This window comes from Physeter macrocephalus, chromosome 7 (assembly GCF_002837175.3).
Source record: "Physeter macrocephalus isolate SW-GA chromosome 7, ASM283717v5, whole genome shotgun sequence".
NCBI lineage: Eukaryota > Metazoa > Chordata > Mammalia > Artiodactyla > Physeteridae > Physeter > Physeter macrocephalus.
This window is the reverse complement of record NC_041220.1, coordinates 5,092,617-5,117,244: the sequence shown is the minus strand read 5'-3', so window position 1 is coordinate 5,117,244 and position 24,628 is coordinate 5,092,617. Positions and strand designations below refer to the sequence as shown.

Genomic DNA, 24,628 nt, shown 5'->3' with positions numbered 1-24,628 from the left:
CTGAGACAAGTCAACACTGGGGTCTCGAGCCTGCCGTCTAGAGGCACACTGGAAACTCAAACAGATTTCTGTGTGGAAGCCTTAAGGCGGGATTCCTTCTTCTGTGGGAAACCTCACTCTTAAATCTGAAGGCCTGCAACTGATTGCATGAGTCCTACTCACATTACGGGGGGTGGTCTGTCTTACTTAAAGCCAACCAATTTAATTTACTTTTAAATTAATTTTTATTGGAGTAGAGTTGCTTTACAATGTTGTGTTAGTTTCTGCTGTGCTGCAAAGTGAATCAGTTATAGGTATACGTATATCCCCTCTTTTTGAGATTTCCTTAGCATTTAGGTCGCCACAGAGCATTGAGTAGAGTTCCCTGTGCTATACAGTAAGTTCTCATTGGTTATCTATTTTATACGTAATAGTGTATATATGTCAATCCCAATCTCCCAATTCATTCCACCACCAGCCCGCTTCCCCCCTTGGTATCCATACGTTTGTTCTCTACATCTGTGTCTCTATAAAGCCAACTAATTTTAAATGTTAATCACCTCCACAAATACTTTCACAATGACATCCAGACTAGTTCTTTTTTAATTATTTTATTCAAGTATAGTTGATTTACAATGTTGTATTAATTTCTGCATAATATAATATGTATAACATAATATACATATATGTATATTCTTTTTCATATTCTTTTCCATTATGGTTTATCACAGGATACTGAATATAGTTCCCTGTGCTTTACAGTAGGACCTTCTTATTTATCCATTCTCTATCAGACTAGTTCTTTTTTTTTTTTTTTTTTTTGCTGATGTATATTCTTTTTCATATTCTTTTCCATTATGGTTTATCACAGGATACTGAATATAGTTCCCTGTGCTTTACAGTAGGACCTTCTTGTTTATCCATTCTCTATCAGGCTAGTTCTTTTTTTTTTTTTTTTTTTTTGCTGTACGCAGGCCTCTCACTGCTGTGGCCTCTCCCGTTGCGGAGCGCAGGCTCCGGGCGCGCAGGCTCAGCGGCCCCGGCATGTGGGATCCTCCCGGACCGGGGCACGAACCCGCGTCCCCTGCATCGGCAGGCGGACTCTCAACCACTGCGCCACCAGGGAAACCCCGTATCAGACTAGTTCTTGACCAACAACTGAGCGACATAGCCTAGTCATAGCCAAGCTGACATAGGAAACAACCCACCACATCTTACTACCTCTATTAGTCAAGACTTTGATTAGCATTTTTATTCCCAATGTACTTACACATTAGTCGAGTAACATTTGTGAAATGAATTTAAGGAAAACTCCATTGCTTAGAGCCTTAGGCTATTCATTCTTTTATGCATTGCCTGAGTTTAAAGATGTATACATCTAATTCCCTCCTCACCTCTCCTTACTTTACAATTTCCACAAAACAGTGTTCTTCTTGTGAAAAATGTTTCATAGAATAATTGATCACTGAATTGTTTCAGGGTAAACATAACCTCATGGGTCTATTAATTCAAGATCACACAGTCAAAATATACTGTTCAAATGCCCAGTCTAAGATAGTTTGGAGTTCTATTATAGAAAAAAGAAAGCTAGTTCTTCTGGATTTTAGAAGATAAATCACTTGATTGTGAGTAGTGGAAGTGAGTCTTTTCGAATCAATTTTTCCCCCACAAAAAAGGATTAAACATAAAAATAATATTTTTCAAAGTCACTGTTGATATTAAGAGAATTGCAATTCCCAGTACAACTCATTGGCTCGTAAAGTTTAGGTAAAAACTGAAATATTTTGAATACAGAATCTTTGATCAAATCTCTCAGAAGTTGCTGTTTGCTTGCTCTAAATAAAAATTCAATTTTGGTGCAATGTCAGATTACATCAGTTTCCAGCTTTTGGTAGTGAGTTGGTTGAAGATTCATAGAACATGCTTTTATTTATACTTTCATCTATCTTCTTTCCTTTTTTTGTGATGCAGCCTAACTAGACAGGTTTCTTGCTGTATTTATCCTAGTTGTATACATGATTTCATCTTGTCACCTACAGTAAGTATGTACTTTAAGCAAATAGGATTCTATCCCAGACTTAGAACTTCAGAACTCAAACTGAAATGGGTTTGGAAAAATGTTTCAATTATTAGGCTTTTCCAAGATTACCAACTGTTTCACTCTTCTGGTTTTCAAGTATTTTGTCAACCTTATCCACAACTCTTTTAATCTTCAGTGCTTTTTTACTTCACTTCCTTCTCTGTTCGCTTATTAAGATCCAGCTGCCATGTAAGATCTACATACCATGGTGTTATTTATTCTTTCGTGGGGACTAGAAGAGCTTGAAAGAAAAATCACACAAATCTTATCGTGCGTGGGTCTTAAGTATATAGATGTGTGTGTGTGTGTGTGTGTGTGTGTGTGTGTGTGTGTGTGTGTGTATATTTTGGTTGGGGGGCAATGTTGCGTGGCTTGTGGGATTTTAGTGCCCCAGCCAGGGATCAAGCTTGGGCCCGTGGCAGTGAGAGCACAGAGTTTTAACCACTGGAGCACCAGGGAATTCCCACATGCATGGGTCTCATATTTTAGGATGCAAAGATTCTGTTACTTGTTTTAATGCAACTTAAATCTTGCTAACTCCAGAGGATCATAGTTTCTGCAGAAAGTCTGATGTGAATCACCTCTAAAATATCTATTTTCTAGGCTTGGAATTTCCACATAAGAAAATTATCTAGACTTTATAAATGGATATGATTGGTACTCTATTAGAATGGAGATTTTACATAGGAACAGGTTATGTCCATAGTGTGCAGGCTACTCAGGTATCAAGAAATTGAAACTGAGATTAGAAATGGGGAAACACAGCTCTCTCTGCTGCGTCCACACTTCTCTCTCTGCTGGCGTTCCCCTCTTCTCAAGCAGTGCAGCCTTCAGGGCATTTATCAGTTTCCTTGGTAATACTTCCAAACCCCCTTTTCAGCATCTCCTTCTGTTTCGAATCCAGTTATTACTTCTTCAGACTCTGTCCAGAAAAATAATTGTTAAAACACCAGCCGCTTTATACGATGCAGACAGTTCATTTCTCCATGAAGCCATCAAGCAACCTTTTGAATTCAGTACCACTGTATATTTCAGAAAGGTAATCGAAATATTTCCCCACTTATTCTATTCTCAGTGGGTCTCTATTCAAATATGGCTTAACTTACAAAGAGTTCTAGAATGATAAAAATTTAAGCTTTCATTACAGTGATATCCTGCAAAGAGCTTCCTTTGCACTTACAATGATATCCTTCAAAGAGCTGCCTAAAGAGAGTAATGCAAACTACCTCTAACTATTCCTTAGAAGATTATGCTGTTGATTTTAAAAGAAATAAATTCATGAAATTGGTCTTTGAAGCCCTGGATTTAAAGGGGCCTTGTGATCTTTCATTAAAAATCACACTCTTATGAAATTCTCACATTGTGCTTCTGTTACGCTTGAAGTAGGCAAGGCTAACATTTGGGGGATAGCCGCGGGGAGCCTGTAAATCATGCAACAGCATCTTAATGGAGTTGTATAGCATATTAATTGGATCAAGTAATCTTATCTAAGAAAGCATATTAGGTTTTTAAGAGATTATTAATAAGAACCAGCCAAGTTATTTGGTAAATGTGACCAGAATTATGTATGTGTCTCAAACAATCTCTTGCCATCACATTTTTTATATGAAATATAAGGATTCAGTAGACAAACCTAGGAGCACATTTTCTGTACTTGAGAAAAAAATGTACTTATAGTAATTTGGAATTTCAATAGAAACTTCTTAAGGGTAAAAATTGAAGAGTTTAACATAAAAATTATTCATACAAATGTCTTTAAACATAAAACCATTTTACTTGAGACTTACAAAAATCACATAAATCTAGCTTCTATGGCTCTTAAACTACAGTTTCTGGTCTAAGATTGAGTTTTATTCACAAAAAAGTACCTGTTGACTTATTCAAGGTAATAGATTGGCATGGTAAAAATCAAATAATACAAAAGTAGTAGTTTCTTACTCTGTGCCTTACTATTCCCAGTCTCACTTCATGCAAGCAATTACATTTAATCACGTTAAGTAATGTGCTCAGGAATGATATTTCTTGAATTATCAATATTAGATATTTTCTAGTGATGTTCCTCTCTGAAGGATGATAATTTCCAAATTTTCTTCTTTCTAAATATGTTGAAAACTTACTGTAACAAGATTAATTGTAATTATTGTATTGAGGATTAGATTTATGATTTTAATGATTTATTTAAATCTTAGTCCTTATTTTTCTTTTCCTTTTCTTTCTTAAAATTTCTGTTTAAGTGATCTCTTGCTTGATTTCTCATTGCTTATATTTTATATTTCAACAATAGTTGTCAAAATTGTAATTTAATACTGAAAACTTGTCATTTCTTTAATATCTTTTTTGTATTTAGATGGGTCATTAATCTCAGTTTGAATAATTTGAGAGGCTGTGCAGGAAGGAAAACAATACATTAAATTAATGCCTTTATTTTATTTTATTAAATGTTTGAATCACTACATTTTTCTTGAAAACATTGCTAAACGTTTACAATGACAGTTTTGCATTTCTCCATATACTTTATCATATAATGATGTTATATGTTTTCTAAATTTCTTAAATCTATATTTAAGATACAACTATATAATAAAAATTCCAAGGAAAACACAACTTAAACCTCAAAATTATTGTTCATCCCATTACTATTTAAGCGGCTAATTTTTGCCCATTAAAACTCCTTTTTTTCTCATATTTAAAAATCCACATACTAGTATCATTTTCATTTAAAAAGTCACTCTTTAATATATAACTTTCAGCATAGTTATTTGTGAATATAATTTTGCAAAATATCTTATGTCTGATAGTTTACTTTTGAAATTATTTAGAAAGCTTAAAGTTGCAAAAGAAAAATAGCATATCAGATTATATAATCTGCATACATAAAGGATTTACATTGAACTAAATCACAGAGGCAGTTTTGGTGAATTCTTATTCAATATTGTCTTCACTTTATTACTCAAGAATATTTCTGAGCTGGATAGTGTGGCAGAACCCCTATCAGATTTGTCAATGAAAAGAGAGAAGAGAAAATGTAATTCTGCAGGCAATATAATAAATAAAGATATAGTTTTAAAGAAAAAGGACAAAGAAAATGTAAATTTGGTCTGTCTTCTTACCTATAAAGAAGATAGGCACAGGAGTAAATTATTTTTATGTAACATTTACTTCTAAAGGTTTACAAGATATGATTTTAAAATGGGTGTATTTTATGGTTTTTATATTAATTGATACAAACATAGCAAAATACCTATGTGTATAAATTATTTGGCCGGAATCCGCTCACTTCATACCTTTAAGAAAGAGAATATAAGGTCCTTTGCAATAATAATAATTAACTAGATAATAACATAAAGCAAGCTAAAATAATTTTTAAAGAATGTTGACCTGAAAAAGTGTAACGATTCTCAGTGTAGGCGTTCCTATGTGGAACAAATTAATGCGTGAATTACAATACAGTTTAAAAGTACACATGCGTATAATTATCCTCTCAGGAGCCTTATAATTTTTGAAGATAAATCTACCACATTTCAGAATGTTTTTCAGTCCATAATAATCTTGAAAAAACGACTGAGCCTGCTTTCCACATAAAGCGCCCTCTGCCGGACAATCTGGGGAGATGAAGAACTCCATCAAAATGACAAGTTCAAGTTCATCAGTGTTCATCGTGATGTCATAATTTTGATGAGCTTTTCAACATTTTAAGGAGAGGTTTACATACTAAAGTCCATTCTTTTTTTTTTTTTCTACTTTTCTTGTTTGGTCATTTAACTTCATGTGTTATCTGGTAAGAAAAGAATTTTTTAATAATAAATTTTCACCCTATCTAACCAGCTTACCAATTGTGCTTTGTTAAGTAAAGTTAGGAAAGGGCACCATTGCTCCTTTACAAATCAAATCTTCAGCACGTTGGGGAATGAAATTAAACACAACTAATTCTTTAATTCCAACTATCTAAACTGCCATTTAATTGAGTTGATCCTTCAGGAACCTTGTGGGTCCATATAATTTACATTTCCTGATATTCCCCATATATGTCTAATTTCTTTAGTGCTTAATGTTAGCTTTCAATTCAAAGGACATTTTGCCAAACTCTGTTTACTTGTTCTTGGACCTAATGTAAAACGTATGGTCTGATATTTAATTTGTCTCACCATTATTCAAGTTTATGCCTTTTCCAAAAGTCATTAAGTCCCTGCCCCTGGATCCTCAGTGCCCACTGACACCTGGACCAACCCCCAGCCAGGACTCTGGCTCATTTACAAGAACCAGGAGAATCGACACACAAATCATTCAGTCCAGCACTGACAAAAGATCTAGAGTTCTTTCTTCTCTCATGTTTTGCAGACATTTGAAATTTAACACTCTACAAATTTATTTACTTTTAAATTGGTTATTCACCTCGCACCTCTCAAGATGGCCATCATTAAAATGTCAACAAATAACAAATGCCGGTGAGAATATGGAGAAGAGGGAACCTTCCTACACTGTTGGTGGGAATGTAAATTGCTGCAGCCACTGTGGAAATCGGTATAGAAGCTCCTCAAAAAATTAAAAATGGAACTACCGTATGATCCAGCAATTCCATTTCTGGATATTTATCCAAAGAACATAAAAACACTAATTTGAAAAGATACATGCACCTCTATGTTCATTGTAGCATTATTTACAATAGTTAAGATATGGAAGCAACCCAATTGCCCATCAACAGATGAATGGATAAAGAAGATGTGGTATATTTATACAACGGAATATTAGGCATAAAAAGAATGAAATTCTGCCATTTGCAACAACATGGGTGGCCTTAATATAATATTTCTATAAACTGGTCAAATATTTTCTGTTTAAGCAGAGTAGAAGTAATTCAGATAGCTTTGTTTTTTGTTTTTGTTTTTTTCTTTTATTGAAACCATGGACAAGTTCTAATTTAATCCTCTCAATTTCTAGATAAGGAAATGAGAAAAGGCAAATAATTAGCTCAATATCATAGAACTGCCAAGTGATAAAGGGAAAAATAAGTTCTGACCACATATGCAACCATCATTCTGTATTTAAAGTAACTCTTTGAAATTCTTAAATATACACAGTGAACTTCCCTCCAAAACATTTTGGGGAACTGAAAAAAAAAATTTGGATGAAAAATGTGTAGACTACTATAGTTTTCATGAAATGTATCCCATAGTGAATTTTCTATAGGAAAATAACAGGTAACATTTATTGATCATTTGACCTTTTCAGACATGATTTCATTTAACAAACATAATAATCCTATGTGATTGGTGATATTATACCAGTGACATAAACAAAGCTTAAAAGGAGTAGTTACATGGCTAATATGAGTGTAAAACTGGATTACGTCTGATTCTGGTTGACCTCAAAACCTGTGTTTTTTTTTTTTTGTTTTTGTTTTTTTTTGTGGTATGCGGGCCTCTCACGGTTGTGGCCCCTCCCGTCGCGGAGCACAGGCTCCGGACGCGCAGGCTCAGCGGCCGTGGCTCACGGGCCCAGCCGCTCCGCGGCACGTGGGATCCTCCCGGACCGGGGCGCGAACCCGGCTCAGCGGCCACGGCTCACGGGCCCAGCCGCTCCGCGGCACGTGGGATCCTCCCAGACCGGGGCGCGAACCCGGTTCCCCTGCATCGGCAGGCGGACGCGCAACCACTGCGCCACCAGGGAAGCCCCAAACCTGTGTTTTTAATCTAATACTTTGCTGCTAAAGAGAAATCAGTCCTCAGTTTATGATTGTATAGTGTTATCTGCTCCATTTTTGTTATAACACTGGAGGACATAAATGCATTCTCCTTATGTTAAAAGAAAGGATGAAAATTCCTTTACTGTGGTCTTTGTACTATTGATATCCTAGAATCAAAATCATACTATCTGACAGTTTTCTTCTATAGGCCAAATTAAGGCAAATCAGCCCCTAAATTGCCATGACTACCTATGCTTTGACTAATATGAACTAGATTGTTTATGACATTTTCATAAATGAAATGGCAACTAGAATTAGACAAATTGAATGTATCTAACTGTAGAAATAAGCAGTTGTATCATTTGGGTTATAAGCAGTGATCTCGACTAAAAATTGACGAAAGTAATTTAACCTCATTGCCTTTTTAAAAAAATGGTTCAATAAGGGAGATAACCATGTATATTAAATTGTTTAACATGCTATTGTAAGATCTAGGGTTTTTTTATATTGCAAAGCAAGATTAAAAGAATACATTATAGCTAGTGTATTCACAAATAGCTCAACCTTATATATATATATATATATATATTTCTTCATGATTATAAAAAAAAATCATAGAAATCGTAATCTAAACATTCCAGTTCAGTACAAAGGACCCTTGTTTCATTTCTTTGATTCATGATAAACTGAACATTGCATTTATTAAAGAACACTATTTTGTCAAGTGTTTCATTCACTTTTCCATTTATCTCAGTAGACTCAGATTGCAACAGTTTTGGATATATATGTATTTTAAAGCTATTTAAAAGAGAGAGAGAGAACTAGAAAAGAAAAGAAAGCTCAAAATCAGAGCTTCTTAAACTATTTGTGGAAAAGAACCCTCCAGGCACGCCTGACGCACCCACGCTTGTCTGAACCCTGTTAAAGGAGATGGGCCCACTGGCCATGCTCAAGGATATTATGGCAATGGCAGATTGTTAGAAAAGATTCTAAATGGCTATTTTCCATTTCTGTACTATTCTCAGCTTGGTAAGGAACGATATGACAACAGGCAGCTATCCACAGACCATATTTTGAAGATGCTCTAGAACTCAGTTTCTCAGTGATTCTGGATGACATGGAATAGTGTTTAACAACATGTTTGAGAAATATACACTTTTTGATCCCCTCTCTTTTTTTTTCTATGATAAATGACATCTAAACTTGTATTTGCTGAGGAAATATTGTACCTTCCCCAGTATGTCTGTAAAATGTAGAAATACAGGAATAGCAAAGGCTAACATTTTAGGCAGTGATGATAGTACATGATTAAAGGCCAAAATATGTGGCACCAAATATAAATGCTATGAAAATTCAGACAAGAAGAAAATTAGTAAGACCCACAGTAATTAGGATGAGCCATACAAGTGTTAGAAATATGGCTACCAAATGTAGATTAAAAAGAATTTGATTAATAAAATGCATGATGCGTTCTTTAGTTGCTGTGGAAAATCATTGGTTTTTTAATAAAATTTTGATGAGAACACTCTCGCTGGAGAACAGGCCATTTGTTGGAGAACAAGAAAGAATACAGTTATACATTCTGAGTAAGGTTTATTTTTTATTTTTTCCTTTTTGCCAAAGTTCTCTTTCCTCCCAATTCTCAATTACTTCCAAGAAAGCGGACTCTCCTGCCAGTCGTAGGAACCTGATATGTAGAGAAGCAGTAAAGTTAAACAATGAGAACTACTGAAACCAATTTATTTTCAATAGTTAATGACCCGATCCCAATCAGTGACAGAACCAGGTCGACAATACATCTAGGAGTTTTCAAATTTAATGATATGTTTACATTTTTATCAAACATCAAACCCTCTCTCTCTCCACCTCTAACGCAACATTCATTCGCAATAGTTCACTCTGTATCTAGGAGCATCTGTATACTATCCTTGGGTGAACCCACAATGTGGTACCCAAATTGGGTGTGTACATCTTAGGTCACCTGATTTGTTGTATACTTATTTCTGCACTTAGTGCTGCAGTGAACCTAGGGGTGTGTATATCTTTTCAGATTAACATAATTTTTGTTTCCTTCAGAAAAATACCCAGAAGTGGAATTCCTAGATTGTATGGTAGTTCTATTTTTAATTTGCTGAGGAAGCTTCCTATAGTTTTCCATAGTGGCTGCATCAACTTACAATTCCATCAACGCTACGTGAGGGTTCTCTTTTTTTCCACATACTAGCCAACAGTTGTTTTTGCTGTCTTTTTGAAGATAGCCATTCTGGCAGGTGTGATTTGATGGCTCATTGTAGTTTTAATTTGCATTTCCCTGATGATTAGTGATGTTGAGCATCTTTGCATGTGTCTGTTGGCCATCTGTGGGTTTTCAAAATGCCTATTCAGGTCCTTTGCCCACTTTTCTACCCCTAGGCTCTTCATGACATATTTTTTTTTCTTAGATTCCATATATATGTGTTAGCATACGGTATTTGTTTTTCTCCTTCTGACTTACTTCACTCTGCATGACAGACTCCAGGTCCATCCACCACTTTATAATTGAGTTGTTTGCTTTTTGGATATTGAGATAGACAATATTTAAATGAATGGGTGTAGATGTGTTCCAATAAACCTTTATTTATGGAAATCTGAACACCAGATAATGTTTACACAACATAGTACTCTTCTTTTGATTTTTTTTCAACTGTTAAAAAATACCAAAAAATGTTCTTAGTTCCTAGGCTATTTACCAAAAGAGGCAGTGCACTGAATTTGGCCTGGGGTCATGGTTTGCTGATCCTGGCCTTACAAGAATGAAAGAACATTCCAGGAAGAATCAAGAGTCTGAAACAGCTAAATATGGCAGAAATTATAAGCAACTTGAGAGCAGGCATTCACTCAAATTCATGTTTTTATTTCCAAACAGAGCTTTGCATGATATCTTTCACATAGTAAGTGTTCAGTAAATGTTCCCCAACAAGAACTGAAGAGCAATGATTGCAAATTCTGAAGCTCTTTGTGACTCTTCAAGAACTCTCTTTTGGAGGAGACAGGATCTGGAAAGCAAGTTTGAAGTATGAGCAATTTAGAGTGAAAGGTCAAGAAATGGAACTAAGGTTCTTGACAGCTTGTTCAAAGTCTAAAGAGAATTAGATGGATTATTGAAAGGGAAAGCAGATGAATCCCAATAATGTTTACTTAAATCGCAAGGGCATGTGCATGTTCCAACACACCTGGAGACATAACTGAAGTTATTATTTAAATGTAGGCAGATTCTGTCTTCAGGCAAAAGGCAGTGGACACACCATGATTAGAGAAAAGGATGCGAGGAAGGAATCATGACAGAAACCTGTTGAGTTGGATGCAAGGTAAACATGTGCTTGTGACAAATTCATTCATCCTCACTGTGAATGACGCAGAGGCGGACTCTGAAGAAAAGGAGGAAAGAAAGATGGGAGATTTGGAGATTTAAGGGAAAAGTGTTTTTAATAGGTCACCAATACAGTGTATGAAAATGACCAAGTCCTATAGCAGATGAGTATGTATATCCATCTACTCGAACTGTAACTTCTGTTTAGCAAATCAGGAAGCATCAACACTATTTTAATTGCTAAATCAAAATTTCCATCATCACTAGTGATACATCTTATATCCCTTTAAAATTTTGGAAGAAGATAACACATAAATAGGAAATGCATAATGAAATATGGAAGGAACCCAAAGGGAAATAGATAAATTCTGATTATGAGCTAGAATTGTCTTTTTATTATTGACTCATCTTCATTAGCTCTAAAATCTTATTAATCCTTTAACTCTCAAAGGCAGTATACATTTCTATAAAAATGATTGAGTGAAACTCTTTGATATAATTTCTGACAATTTTCCTCATCAGTACGTATTATCTTAATCTTCTTTTGCATCTCTTGGATATTTTAGTCTCCTTTTATCCCACTGAATGCCTAATGCTTGTGAAAAATATTCCCCTACTATTCCTATCCACAGAAATAAATCGTAATCTGTGTAATCTGAAAAAAGAGGAGTGCTATTGTAAAATGGGACCTAATAGACTATAATCAGCAGTAATGGCCTGAAGCAAAGCAAAGAAAATTCAGGGTGACTGTCAGGAAACTTTTAATGGCTTTGTAAAAATGGTTGTGCGTCTGGTCAGGGGCATCATATAGGGACAGCATACAAATAGGAAATAATTCCCAGCAGAGCAGTTTATTTTACTGTTGAATAGTTTTGTAGCAAACAAAGGGGTGTAAATTTCTCCTGGTTCAGCTGTTTTTTGACTGACAGTTTAGTGTCAGGTTACTCACGCTTTCTGTTATTTTGACAGGTTTTGTTGGGAGCTTTTACACAACGGCAAATAATTTGTAAACAGTTTTCCTATATTCAGATCCTTTCATCAACCTGAGATCCCACTTTTTCCCACCTTTTCATGCCTCTCAAGTACTTATGTTAGGTAGTGTTTGAGTCTCGTGAAATAGGTTCTTGTCAGAGATGCTCAAGATATTGGGTTGGCCGGAAAGTGCCTTTGGTTTTTAAGTAAAAATAAAAGACAACATTTTTCATTTTCACCAAGAACTTTATTGAACACCGTATTCACCCTTTTGTTCCACTACCTTCTGCCATTTTTCAGGCAACTTCATAATTCCATCTTCCCAAAACTTTTTATCTTTTTGAGCAGAGAACTCTTGTAGGTGCCTTTTACAGTCTTCCAGGGAATTGAAATCTTTTCCATTAAGAGAATTTTGTAAAAACGAAATCAATGGAAATCCGAAGGTGCAATGCCTGGTGAATACGGCAGATGAAACAGAACTTCCCAGCCAACCTGTAACAGTTTTTGCCTGGTCATCAAAGAAACATCAGATCTTGTGTTATCCTGATGGAAGATTATGTGTTTTCTGCTGACTAATTCTGGATGCTTTTCATCGAGTGCTGCTTTCAATTGGTCTAATTGAGAGCAGTACTTGTTGCAATTAATCGTTTGGTTTTTCGAAAGGAGCTCATAATAGAGGACTTCCTTCCAATACCACCATATACACAACATCACCTTCTTTGGATGAAGGGCAGCCTTCGGTGTGGTTGGTGGTGGTTCATTTCACATGCCCCATGATCTCTTCCGTTCCACATTATTGAACAGTATCCACTTTTCATTGCCAGTCAAAACTGTTTTAAAAACGGAACGTTTTCATTACGTTTCAGCAGAGAATCACATGCGGAAATACAATCAAGGACGGTTTCTTTGCTTAACTTATGTGGAAACCAAATATCAAAGCGATTCACATAACCAAGTTGGTGCAAATGATTTTTAACACTTGATTTAGATATTTTGAGTATGTCGGCTATCTCCCACGTGGTATAACGTTGATTGTTCTCAGTTGTCTCGATTTGATCGCTATCAACTTCAACTGGTATACCTACCTATGGAGCGTCGTCCAGCAAGAAATCTCCAGCATGAAACTTCACAAACCACTTTTGACATGTTCGATCAGTCACAGCACCTTCTCCATACACTGCACAAATCTTTTTTTTTTCGCATTTTGCTTGCGTTTTTACCTTTCTTGAAATAATAAAGCATGATATACCAAGAATGTTGCTTTTTTTCTTCCATCTTCAATATTAAAATGGCTCCACACAAGTTCACCAATTTTGATATATTTTTTTAAATGCACGCTGATATGACAGCTGTCACAGTACAATCTAACAAAATTGTTTTGAATGAAGTTAAAGACAACTAAGCGCTACTAGAGGCATCTTACGGAAAAAATTGAACGAAACTTTTGACCGACCCAATACTTCTGAAGAAAAATGTTTGGTGTAGAAAATAATGTTGCAGTGAATTGATGAATGAAGGCACAGTCCTGTACTGTGTTCTGTGGGCATGTGCTGAGGACAGATTTCTGCCTTCAGGTTTGTGTTGCCTGCTGACGAGTGCCATGGACACCACTGGTGGTCATCTTAGTATTATTGTGGTTCATTCTATGAAATGCAGTTCATTCAAACCCCCCAGAGCTACCAGAAATATACACCTGATGATTAGTTTTCCGTTTTTTTCCTATGTCCTGGAAGCCTGTCACACTTGTACTGTTCAGAGAACACTACAATTTCCTGGTGTTATATGTCCCTGATATTTTAGTGAACCTGGTAATTTCTGGACTGGATCTTAAAAATGAGTGGATCCTCCAGGTCCTCTGGAATTAGATCTGAAGTTTGGAAAAAAAAAAAACAACCCAGCAAACTACATACTAAGCTTCTCATTCCAAAGTATTCTGGGTTTTTGCATTATTTTCCAAGTTTTATGAAAGCAAGAAAAAACACCTACTATGGTTGTGCTGCCTCAGAAGAGTTATTGTGGTAGTCATTTTAGTTATTAAAAGACAAATGTGGTTTATGTGCTGTCAGTATTATCTTTTCATTGAAAGAAATGCTTAGGTGGTGTTGACCATGAAAATTTTGTTGACTTTGTTTTATGATTATTAACTATATATGGTGGATGGTATATCTGGTGAAAAATAAATGTTTTGGTTTGAATTAGAGATTAAAGAGAGTATTCTGATTGAGCTCATGAGTTACTAGCTGGAGTATACAAATCAATGAATTAGACATGATAATCAGTGATCAGGTGTAAACCATAAAACAAGTGACATATTTGGAATCAATGTTTATCATTATCATTAAATAAGTGTTTATCTTTACACATATATTTCATGTATAATTCAAGAAATCTCTCTTCTCAGTGGTTTTTCTAACTACAAATAAATTGAAAGAATTACAAAACCAACAGACCAGTGAATAAAAGAAAAACCTGAAACAAAAATAGCAAGCTAAATGACATTTCTTCTAATCGCCATGTGTCTGCCCATGCAAATCAAAAAGGCTTACGTATCCCTTCAACATTCAGTTACTGAATGTTGGAAGGAAGAAATAGAAGATAATTTTTGCCTCCTTTATGACCATATAGCACAAACTACACAATATGAACCAGAAGGTAGTTCTAGGGTAAAAGAGCAGAATGAAAAGGGCTTAGGCAGCTTAAAGGACTTTATAAAATTTGACCTTGATACCAAATTGAAAATAAAATAACCATTTCGAGTAACTACCTTATTATCATTTTTCTAAGTTTCTGGTTCTCCACAAAGTAGAAGACTCCTTCAGTCTTGTGTAGTGGATTTGGCAGCTTTTAAAAAGCCCATGAATATGCTATGAGGGCAGCTCTTGAGGTTTTGAGAAGCTCTAAATATATTTTAGTGTGGCATGTAATGTCTGGTAAAGAAGTTTGAGATTGGGCGGATTTGGGAGGAAACTTTCTACTTATTATGTACTTCTGCAGTTACTGCGCTAAGAATAGGTAGTGACAAAGGAAAAGACTATATGTTACTATAAATAATCATTCAGAGGCTTAATAAAATGTATTTTAAGGATTATTTCACACTGATTCCTGTACAAATTTAATGAATTTAAATATGCACTATATACTGTTTTATTTGATTTAACTCTTTCTATATTTATATATTTGACATAAATCTAAATATATAAATATGTAACATATGAATATATATTTAACATATATATAAAAACTTTTGATGCTAAAAGTAGTAGAGCATCAAACTTTAATGTTACTCATAATATGGCTATATCCATGTTATCATTTAAGATGTTCATTTGATTTTTATTTTCTAAATTACAGGATGAAGTCTGTCCCAAAGCTGAAGGCGATGAAGTCCAGAGGTGTGTGTGGGCCACAGCTGTCAATGTCAAGGACAAGTTCATTTATGTAGCACAGCCAACTTTGGACAGAGTCCTTCTGGTTGATGTGCAGTCTCAAAAAGTTATTCAGGTATGAATGACTCCTCCTTTTGAAAGTGGTTTTGAAGAATATTTAGTTTAATGTAATCGACTTTACCAGGTAACTCGTGCATTGCCATTTGATTACCGTTGATAACTTGTTTCATTACTTGGATAACTAGAAAATATACACATTTTCTACAAACTGTCCCCTCATTCCTCTCCTTGAGCCTAAAGAATTAAAGAAGTAATTGAAATAGCTTTTGTTTTCAACAATTAGATTCCATGAATTCCCACATGACCAGTTACACAAAAAACATCCTCACAATTGCTTATTCTGTCCAGAGCAAAGAGAGTCCCAGTCCAAGGCCAATTAAGGGATTCCTAGTTACCATCACAGTAACAGTAGTATATCTTTCTCATGTGATTCTTAACAAAGGCTGAGGCAATAGTAGATTTACTGGATAATAGTAACTTAGTAGGTTTTACTCTAGTAGTAAAACAAGTAAGTGTGCCTAGGTCAATGACAGAGAAAAACACCTATAACACGCCTTGCCTTGTCATTTTTCCATGTTGCCATGGTCATGGTTATGAAAAATGATTCTGGTTTGAGCCATCACCTATTTTATGCCCTGTTCTTTCTAAGGCTGTCCATCTTGGACAGTCTACTAGACCTCAGGCTTACAACAGTCAAGGGGCAGTGCAGGATTTATGCCCGGGCAGTCTGGCTCCAGTATCTCAGCCTTTGACTGTTAGGGTCTATGGCTTCTCAGCTCAAAGGAAACAAACTTAAAATAGTTTTGTGAGATATGTATAATCTGTTAAATGGGAATAATAACTGTACATATCTCATAAAGTTATCTTAAGGATTATACCAATTTATGCATACAAAGCATTTGTAGCAGAGTCTGGAATATAGAAGTGCTATTTACTATCAAAATTCTGACAGACACAGGAATCTAACCATTTCTTATATTTACAGAGATTTTTTTTTTTTGCATCAATATTGGTTTCAATTTGAAGTAGCTGTTAGTCCCTCTGATGTTGATTCCTGACTAGAACCAAAAAAAGTGTTAAGAAGTTCAAAATCAGGGCCTCTCATTCTAAGAGTTCTTAACAGCTTCACATGAATTCATCCACCCATCTATCCATTCTGTATACATTCATTAATTGCCTGTTATGAGATGTGTTTGGTATTACAAATAAAAGAATCAAAAGTGTTCCTAATAGAAAGCTCTGATATCTCCAGGGTTACAAGTTTACAATGGATAATTAGTCCAATTATAATTATATTATATATAATTATATATAATTATATATTATATAATTATAATTATGATAAGATAAGAATCTAACGCATTTTTAGAAGTTAGAAAATTGGGCCTCAGTCCAAATGGGTTTTCCTTGTGATCTTGTTATGAAAATAATAATTATGCTTTATTACTCCGTCTAGTAATTACCTATCCAAAGGTAATCATTATGTGGCTTTCTGTCACCATAAGTCAGTATTGCCTAATTTTGAATATTACAGAGATGGAAACATACAGTATTCAGTGTCTGTGTCTGGCTACATGATAATTGTGAGGTCATTTTGTTTGCATGGAGCTAGTGTTATTTTTTTCTTTTTTCTCTGCAGAAAGATGGATTACAGTTGATTCTCATTGTTTGCTGATTCTGTATTTAAAACTCACTGTCTTGAATTTATTTAGAACCACAAAACCAATACACCTGGTGTTTTGCAGACGCTCAGGGACTTGTGCAGCGTGAGGAGAAATGTGTGACCTGAAGTACATGTTCCCAGCTCAGGTTGGACAAGGAGATACCCCGACTTTTTTGGTTCGGCTTTCATACTGTGAACAAGTGTTTTTTTCACGGTCTATTTACTATTGTGTTTTCAAGGACAGGCACAAACTACACAATATGAACCAGAAGGTAGTTCTAGGGTAAAAGAGCAGAATGAAAAGGGCTTAGGCAGCTTAAAGGACTTTATAAAATTTGACCTTGATACCAAATTGAAAATAAAATAACCATTTCGAGTAACTACCTTATTATCATTTTTCTAAGTTTCTGGTTCTCCACAAAGTAGAAGACTCCTTCAGTCTTGTGTAGTGGATTTGGCAGCTTTTAAAAAGCCCATGAATATGCTATGAGGGCAGCTCTTGAGGTTTTGAGAAGCTCTAAATATATTTTAGTGTGGCATATAATGTCTGGTAAAGAAGTTTGAGATTGGGCGGATTTGGGAGGGAACTTTCTACTTATTATGTACTTCTGCAGTTACTGTGCTAAGAATAGGTAGTGACAAATGAAAAGACTATATGTTACTATAAATAATCATTCAGAGGCTTAATAAAATGTATTTTAAGGATTATTTCACACTGATTCCTGTACAAATTTAATGAATTTAAATATGCACTATATACTGTTTTATTTGATTTAACTCTTTCTATATTTATATATTTGACATAAATCTAAATATATAAATATGTAACATATGAATATATATTTAACATATATATAAAAACTTTTGATGCTAAAAGTAGTAGAGCATCAAACTTTAATGTTACTCATAATATGGCTATATCCATGTTATCATTTAAGATGTTCATTTGATTTTTATTTTCTAAATTACAGGATGAAGTCTGTCCCAAAGCTGAAGGCGATGAAGTCCAGAGGTGTGTGTGGGCCACAGCTGTCAATGTCAAGGACAAGTTCATTTATGTAGCACAGCCAACTTTGGACAGAGTCCTTCTGGTTGATGTGCAGTCTCAAAAAGTTATTCAGGTATGAATGACTCCTCCTTTTGAAAGTGGTTTTGAAGAATATTTAGTTTAATGTAATCGACTTTACCAGGTAACTCGTGCATTGCCATTTGATTACCATTGATAACTTGTTTCATTACTTGGATAACTAGAAAATATACACATTTTCTACAAACTGTCCCCTCATTCCTCTCCTTGAGCCTAAAGAATTAAAGAAGTAATTGAAATAGCTTTTGTTTTCAACAATTAGATTCCATGAATTCCCACATGACCAGTTACACAAAAAACATCCTCACAATTGCTTATTCTGTCCAGAGCAAAGAGAGTCCCAGTCCAAGGCCAATTAAGGGATTCCTAGTTACCATCACAGTAACAGTAGTATATCTTTCTCATGTGATTCTTAACAAAGGCTGAGGCAATAGTAGATTTACTGGATAATAGTAACTTAGTAGGTTTTACTCTAGTAGTAAAACAAGTAAGTGTGCCTAGGTCAATGACAGAGAAAAACACCTATAACACGCCTTGCCTTGTCATTTTTCCATGTTGCCATGGTCATGGTTATGAAAAATGATTCTGGTTTGAGCCATCACCTATTTTATGCCCTGTTCTTTCTAAGGCTGTCCATCTTGGACAGTCTACTAGACCTCAGGCTTACAACAGTCAAGGGGCAGTGCAGGATTTATGCCCGGGCAGTCTGGCTCCAGTATCTCAGCCTTTGACTGTTAGGGTCTATGGCTTCTCAGCTCAAAGGAAACAAACTTAAAATAGTTTTGTGAGATATGTATAATCTGTTAAATGGGAATAATAACTGTACATATCTCATAAAGTTATCTTAAGGATTATACCAATTTATGCATACAAAGCATTTGTAGCAGAGTCTGGAATATAGAAGTGCTATTTACTATCAAAATTCTGACAGACACAGGAATCTAACCATTTCTTATATTTACAGAGATTTTTTTTTTTTGCATCAATATTGGTTTCAATTTGAAGTAGCTGTTAGTCCCTCTGATGTTGATTCCTGACTAGAACCAAAAAAAGTGTTAAGAAGTTCAAAATCAGGGCCTCTCATTCTAAGAGTTCTTAACAGCTTCACATGAATTCATCCACCCATCTATCCATTCTGTATACATTCATTAATTGCCTGTTATGAGATGTGTTTGGTATTACAAATAAAAGAATCAAAAGTGTTCCTAATAGAAAGCTCTGATATCTCCAGGGTTACAAGTTTACAATGGATAATTAGTCCAGCGGTTCAGTTTCTAATATGAGAATGAACATAAGAGTCATGAATAGAAGGATGAATAACTGTGTACTAGAAAATTCCAAGGCCTCCAGGGTTACACGGTTCCCTGTGCACCCAACCTAATGGTCCAGTATCTTCTGTGAGAACATACTTTTTCTGTCTATTTTGCTTCCTATGTGTCTGTCTTTGAGACTGCTTGATTTTTGACCAGGTTGATTTTACTTTGATTTCAGCTGCAACATAGGCCAGCGAATTATAGGCATTCAGTCAGGGATTATCAAGACTCTTTAGTTAGCATGTGTTAGCTACTCGATGTTCTTTCAGGAATAATCAGGCTGGTTTTTAAATTCGGTGTTCAAACTAGAAACCTACACTGACTGAATATGTACTCCCTACTAGATATTCAAAAGTGAGAAAAATTAACATCATTTATTATTCATGTAACTTCCATTTTCAGACAATGAAGTAAAGTTTAAAATTAATAGAAAATATCAATAATGAAACATTCATGCAATGGTAAAAAATCACATCAATTATATTATTTTTTCAAAGTGCCTATAATGCCTATAAAGAAGCAGAATGTAAAAGACATTATACAAGGTTAAAATATTAAAATATTACAATATAATTATGATTATGATAAGAATCTTATATAATTATATAACATTCTTATATAATTATCATATAATTATATGAGAATATATATTATATAAGAATAGGACAATATAATGAAAAACTCACAAGAAATAATTAATATATAAATTATTTTAAAAAATAAATTGTCTTTGGGCATTAAGAATATCAGTTTAAATCCCATTGCTCAATATTTTCCAAATTTTCTGTTTGTTCTTTCATACTTAGAATAAATTCATTCATATTTGAATAAATGTATTATAGAAGTGAGCTCAAGTTTGACATGTGTTAATCATAAAGGTTTTTTTTTTTTTTTTTTGTGGTATGCGGGCCTCCCTCTGTTGTGGCCTCTCCCGTTGCGGAGCACAGGCTCCGGACGCGCAGGCTCAGCGGCCATGGCTCACGGGCCCAGCCGCTCCGCGGCATGCGGGATCCTCCCGGACCGGGGCGCGAACCCGGTTCCCCTGCATCGGCAGGCGGACGCGCAACCACTGCGCCACCAGGGAAGCCTGTGTTCTCTTTTGAACCAATTATAATATCTGCCTGGTTTCCTCATTGATAATTATATGTAATATATAGAATATATAATTATATATTATATAATTATAATTATGATAAGATAAGAATCTAACGCATTTTTAGAAGTTAGAAAATTGGGCCTCAGTCCAAATGGGTTTTCCTTGTGATCTTGTTATGAAAATAATAATTATGCTTTATTACTCCGTCTAGTAATTACCTATCCAAAGGTAATCATTATGTGGCTTTCTGTCACCATAAGTCAGTATTGCCTAATTTTGAATATTACAGAGATGGAAACATACAGTATTCAGTGTCTGTGTCTGGCTACATGATAATTGTGAGGTCATTTTGTTTGCATGGAGCTAGTGTTATTTTTTTCTTTTTTCTCTGCAGAAAGATGGATTACAGTTGATTCTCATTGTTTGCTGATTCTGTATTTAAAACTCACTGTCTTGAATTTATTTAGAACCACAAAACCAATACACCTGGTGTTTTGCAGACGCTCAGGGACTTGTGCAGCGTGAGGAGAAATGTGTGACCTGAAGTACATGTTCCCAGCTCAGGTTGGACAAGGAGATACCCCGACTTTTTTGGTTCGGCTTTCATACTGTGAACAAGTGTTTTTTTCACGGTCTATTTACTATTGTGTTTTCAAGGACAGTTTTGCTGTTTAAAATATCCCGCAAGTGTGATTCTCATTGTTTGCTGATTCTGTATTTAAAACTCACTGTCTTGAATTTATTTAGAACCACAAAACCAATACACCTGGTGTTTTGCAGACGCTCAGGGACTTGTGCAGCGTGAGGAGAAATGTGTGACCTGAAGTACATGTTCCCAGCTCAGGTTGGACAAGGAGATACCCCGACTTTTTTGGTTCGGCTTTCATACTGTGAACAAGTGGTTTTTTTCACTGTCTATTTACTATTGTGTTTTTAAGGACAGTTTTGCTGTTTAAAATAGCCCGCAAGTGTCGTGTTGAAATGCTTGTGAAGGAAGGCCGTGGTGTGCCTAACGGTGGGCTTCATTCAGTCATGAGTCCTAACTCTGTATGGCCCTGAGTTCAATGTTACTGGTTTACTTTTTTAATATTAATTAATTAATTAATTAATTTGTTTATTTATTTATTTTTGGCTGCGTTGGGTCTTTGTTGCTGCGCGGGCTTTCTCTAGTTGCGGCGAGCGGGGGCTACTCTTTGTTGCAGTGCGCGGGCTTCTCATTGTGGTGGCTTCTCTTGTTGCAAAGCATGGGCTCTAGGAGCGTGGGCTTCAGTAGTTGTGGCATGTGGGCTCAGTAGTTGTGGCTCGCAGGTTCTAGAGCACAGGCTCAGTTAGTTGTGGTGCATAGGCTTAGTTGCTCTGCAGCATGTGGGATCTTCCTGGACCAGCCCTCGAACCCATTTCCCCTGAATTGGCAGGCAGATTCTTAACCACTGTGCCACCAGGGAAGTCCTCAATGTTACTGTTAGTTAATGAACAATATGTATTAAATAACGTTTCTTTGTGCAGAAACACTCATGAAATTAGGTTATATATTGATCAGATGATGAAAATCTTGTGACCAGAGACTGATAGGAACCTAACTATGCATTTCCTATAGAAGCAGTGGTTCAGTGTTCAGAAATTCAGTGTTTGTGGTGACTTTATAGAACAAATGCCATAAATAATGAGAAGCAAATGTGTTTAAAAATATCAGACTTTATTTATACATTAACAGTAGAAAGGATAAATTCTGGAAGGAGATAACAGAAAGAAAAGGGAAATGTTGATAATTCAGTCAAAGTGAATGAGAATTTTCTGTAATATAATAAAGAGTAATACATAGTATAGGTATATAATAATAGATATAATATATGTGTATATGTGTTTATGTAATATATTTTATATATACTATATATATTTGTATATATTATTATATACCTATACTATGTATTATTCTTTATTATACAACTTATAAAATATAATACAGTAAACGCTCAGATTTAGAAAGGACAACGAAACAAATGGAAAAAAAATCAATACCTGAATATATTAACATGACACAGCCACACATAAAGCCAAAAGGAAGATCTAAAAATAAGAGATAAAGTATTATGAGAACAGCAACTATTTTCTCAATAGTGATAATGGACACCAAAAGAAAGTAAAATAATATTATTAAAGGACTAAGTGGAAATAAAATATACTCTGATATTATATGGTCAGTGGAAAAAAGTATATAATTTATTTACTGTATCAGATACAAAAAAACAGACTTTATCAACAAAATAAATTTAAACAAAACTGAAACTGAAAATGATATGCTTCAGGAATAAGGAAAATTAAGCAGTTCAACTTATGTATAGAGAGCGAGTAAACTGGTAAACATAGGATCTATTAAAATACTGTCAATAATAATGATATTCCCTGAATTTAAGTTTGAAATTTTTGAAAGAGTGAAAACACAGGACTAAAATAGCAAAAAAATGTTTAAATATTGTACAGTAATATGCAATCAGGGAAAGGGCTGATATTATTTGAAATATATATATTAAGGTTTCTTGTATTATTTAAGAATGGGAGTAATTACTGATTACCTATGCACATTAAGTATGTTTATTAGTATTTCAAGAAACTGTGTCTTAAATATTGTATTTGTCTATGAAAAAATAGAATTACATGAACAACTTACTCCTAAATACAATAGGAAAAGAAGAATTAAGAGAGAGAAAACAGTAAGAATGGAAAAATCAGGACAAAAAGCTTTAAACAAAATTATAGAATAAAACCAAATATGTTTATAATTACAATAACTGAGAATGGAGTAAAGTAATAGCTGATAATAAAAAGTAACGGACCGAATAATGAAAATCTAGCCATATGCAGATTATGAGATATACCCCAAAAATAAGAAAAAATAAAATTTGAAATTTAAGGACAGTTCCAGATAATTTAGCCATATACTAACAGCAAAACAAAAAAGCTAATGTAAGTGAGAAATATTTGATACTTCTGTTCTTGATAAATCAACAGACAAAATTAATACTATATGCAAATTGAACATTATTACTATGCTTGAACTAACAGATACATGTATTAATTTTTGCATCCAGCAGTGATTAAATATACATTATTACTAAATATTTCACTTTCTAAACCTTTTCAATATCATTTCATATCACCGTTCAGCCTGCTTTAATTAAATACAACACACTGCGTAGCTTATAAACAACAGAAATTTGTTTCTCAAAGTTCTGAGTGTGGAAAGTCCAAGACCAAGGTGGCAGCATGATCATGACCTGGTGAGGGCCCTCTTTCTGGTGCATAGCCATTGCCATCTCACTGTGTCTTCACATGGGGGAAGGGGCGAGCGATCTCTGCGGGGTCTTTTTTATAAAAGCACTAATCCCCCTCATGAGGGCTCCATCATCATGACCTAATCACCTCCCAAATGCCCATCATCTGACACCATCAACTTTGAGGGTTAGGGTTACAGCAAGTGAATTCTGGGGGGACACAAACCTTCAGACTATAGCATTCACTAAAGGAAACAGTTTTGAAAATGAACACATACTGGGTTATAAATTTAACCTTAAGAAATATTAATGAAATCATTTCATACTGATTCTCTGACAGAGTGCTAAGCTATCAAAAACTGCAAAGTAAATTTAAAATGTCAATGTCAATAACAAGTAATATTGATAATCATGATTAAACATGTTGAATCCAAGTAAGACTGTCTTTGAAGGAATTTTGTTACTGTAATGAAAAAATAAATAAATAATAGATTGAAAACAAAACATTTAACTAGATAATTTTAGAATTTAGCTGAAGAAAATCACAATACTGTAAATGAAAGAAGGAAAGTAGGGGCTTCCCTGGTGGCGCAGTGGTTGCGCGTCCGCCTGCCAATGCAGGGGAACCGGGTTCGCGCCCCGGTCTGGGAGGATCCCACGTGCCGCGGAGCGGCTGGGCCCGTGAGCC

The 24,628-nt window shown here is 34.9% G+C and overlaps 1 protein-coding gene across 3 annotated transcripts in view; it reads left to right on the top strand.

Annotated features, from left to right (window-relative positions):
• FSTL5 (follistatin like 5) overlaps positions 1-24,628 on the top strand; it is a 786,036-nt gene that overhangs the window by 670,513 nt on the left and 90,895 nt on the right. For all 3 annotated transcript variants that reach the window (XM_024126648.1, XM_024126650.1, XM_024126649.1), the window contains one exon: positions 15,415-15,564. In XM_024126648.1, the coding sequence (XP_023982416.1) occupies positions 15,415-15,564 (150 nt within the window). The remainder of the gene's footprint in view (positions 1-15,414; positions 15,565-24,628) is intronic.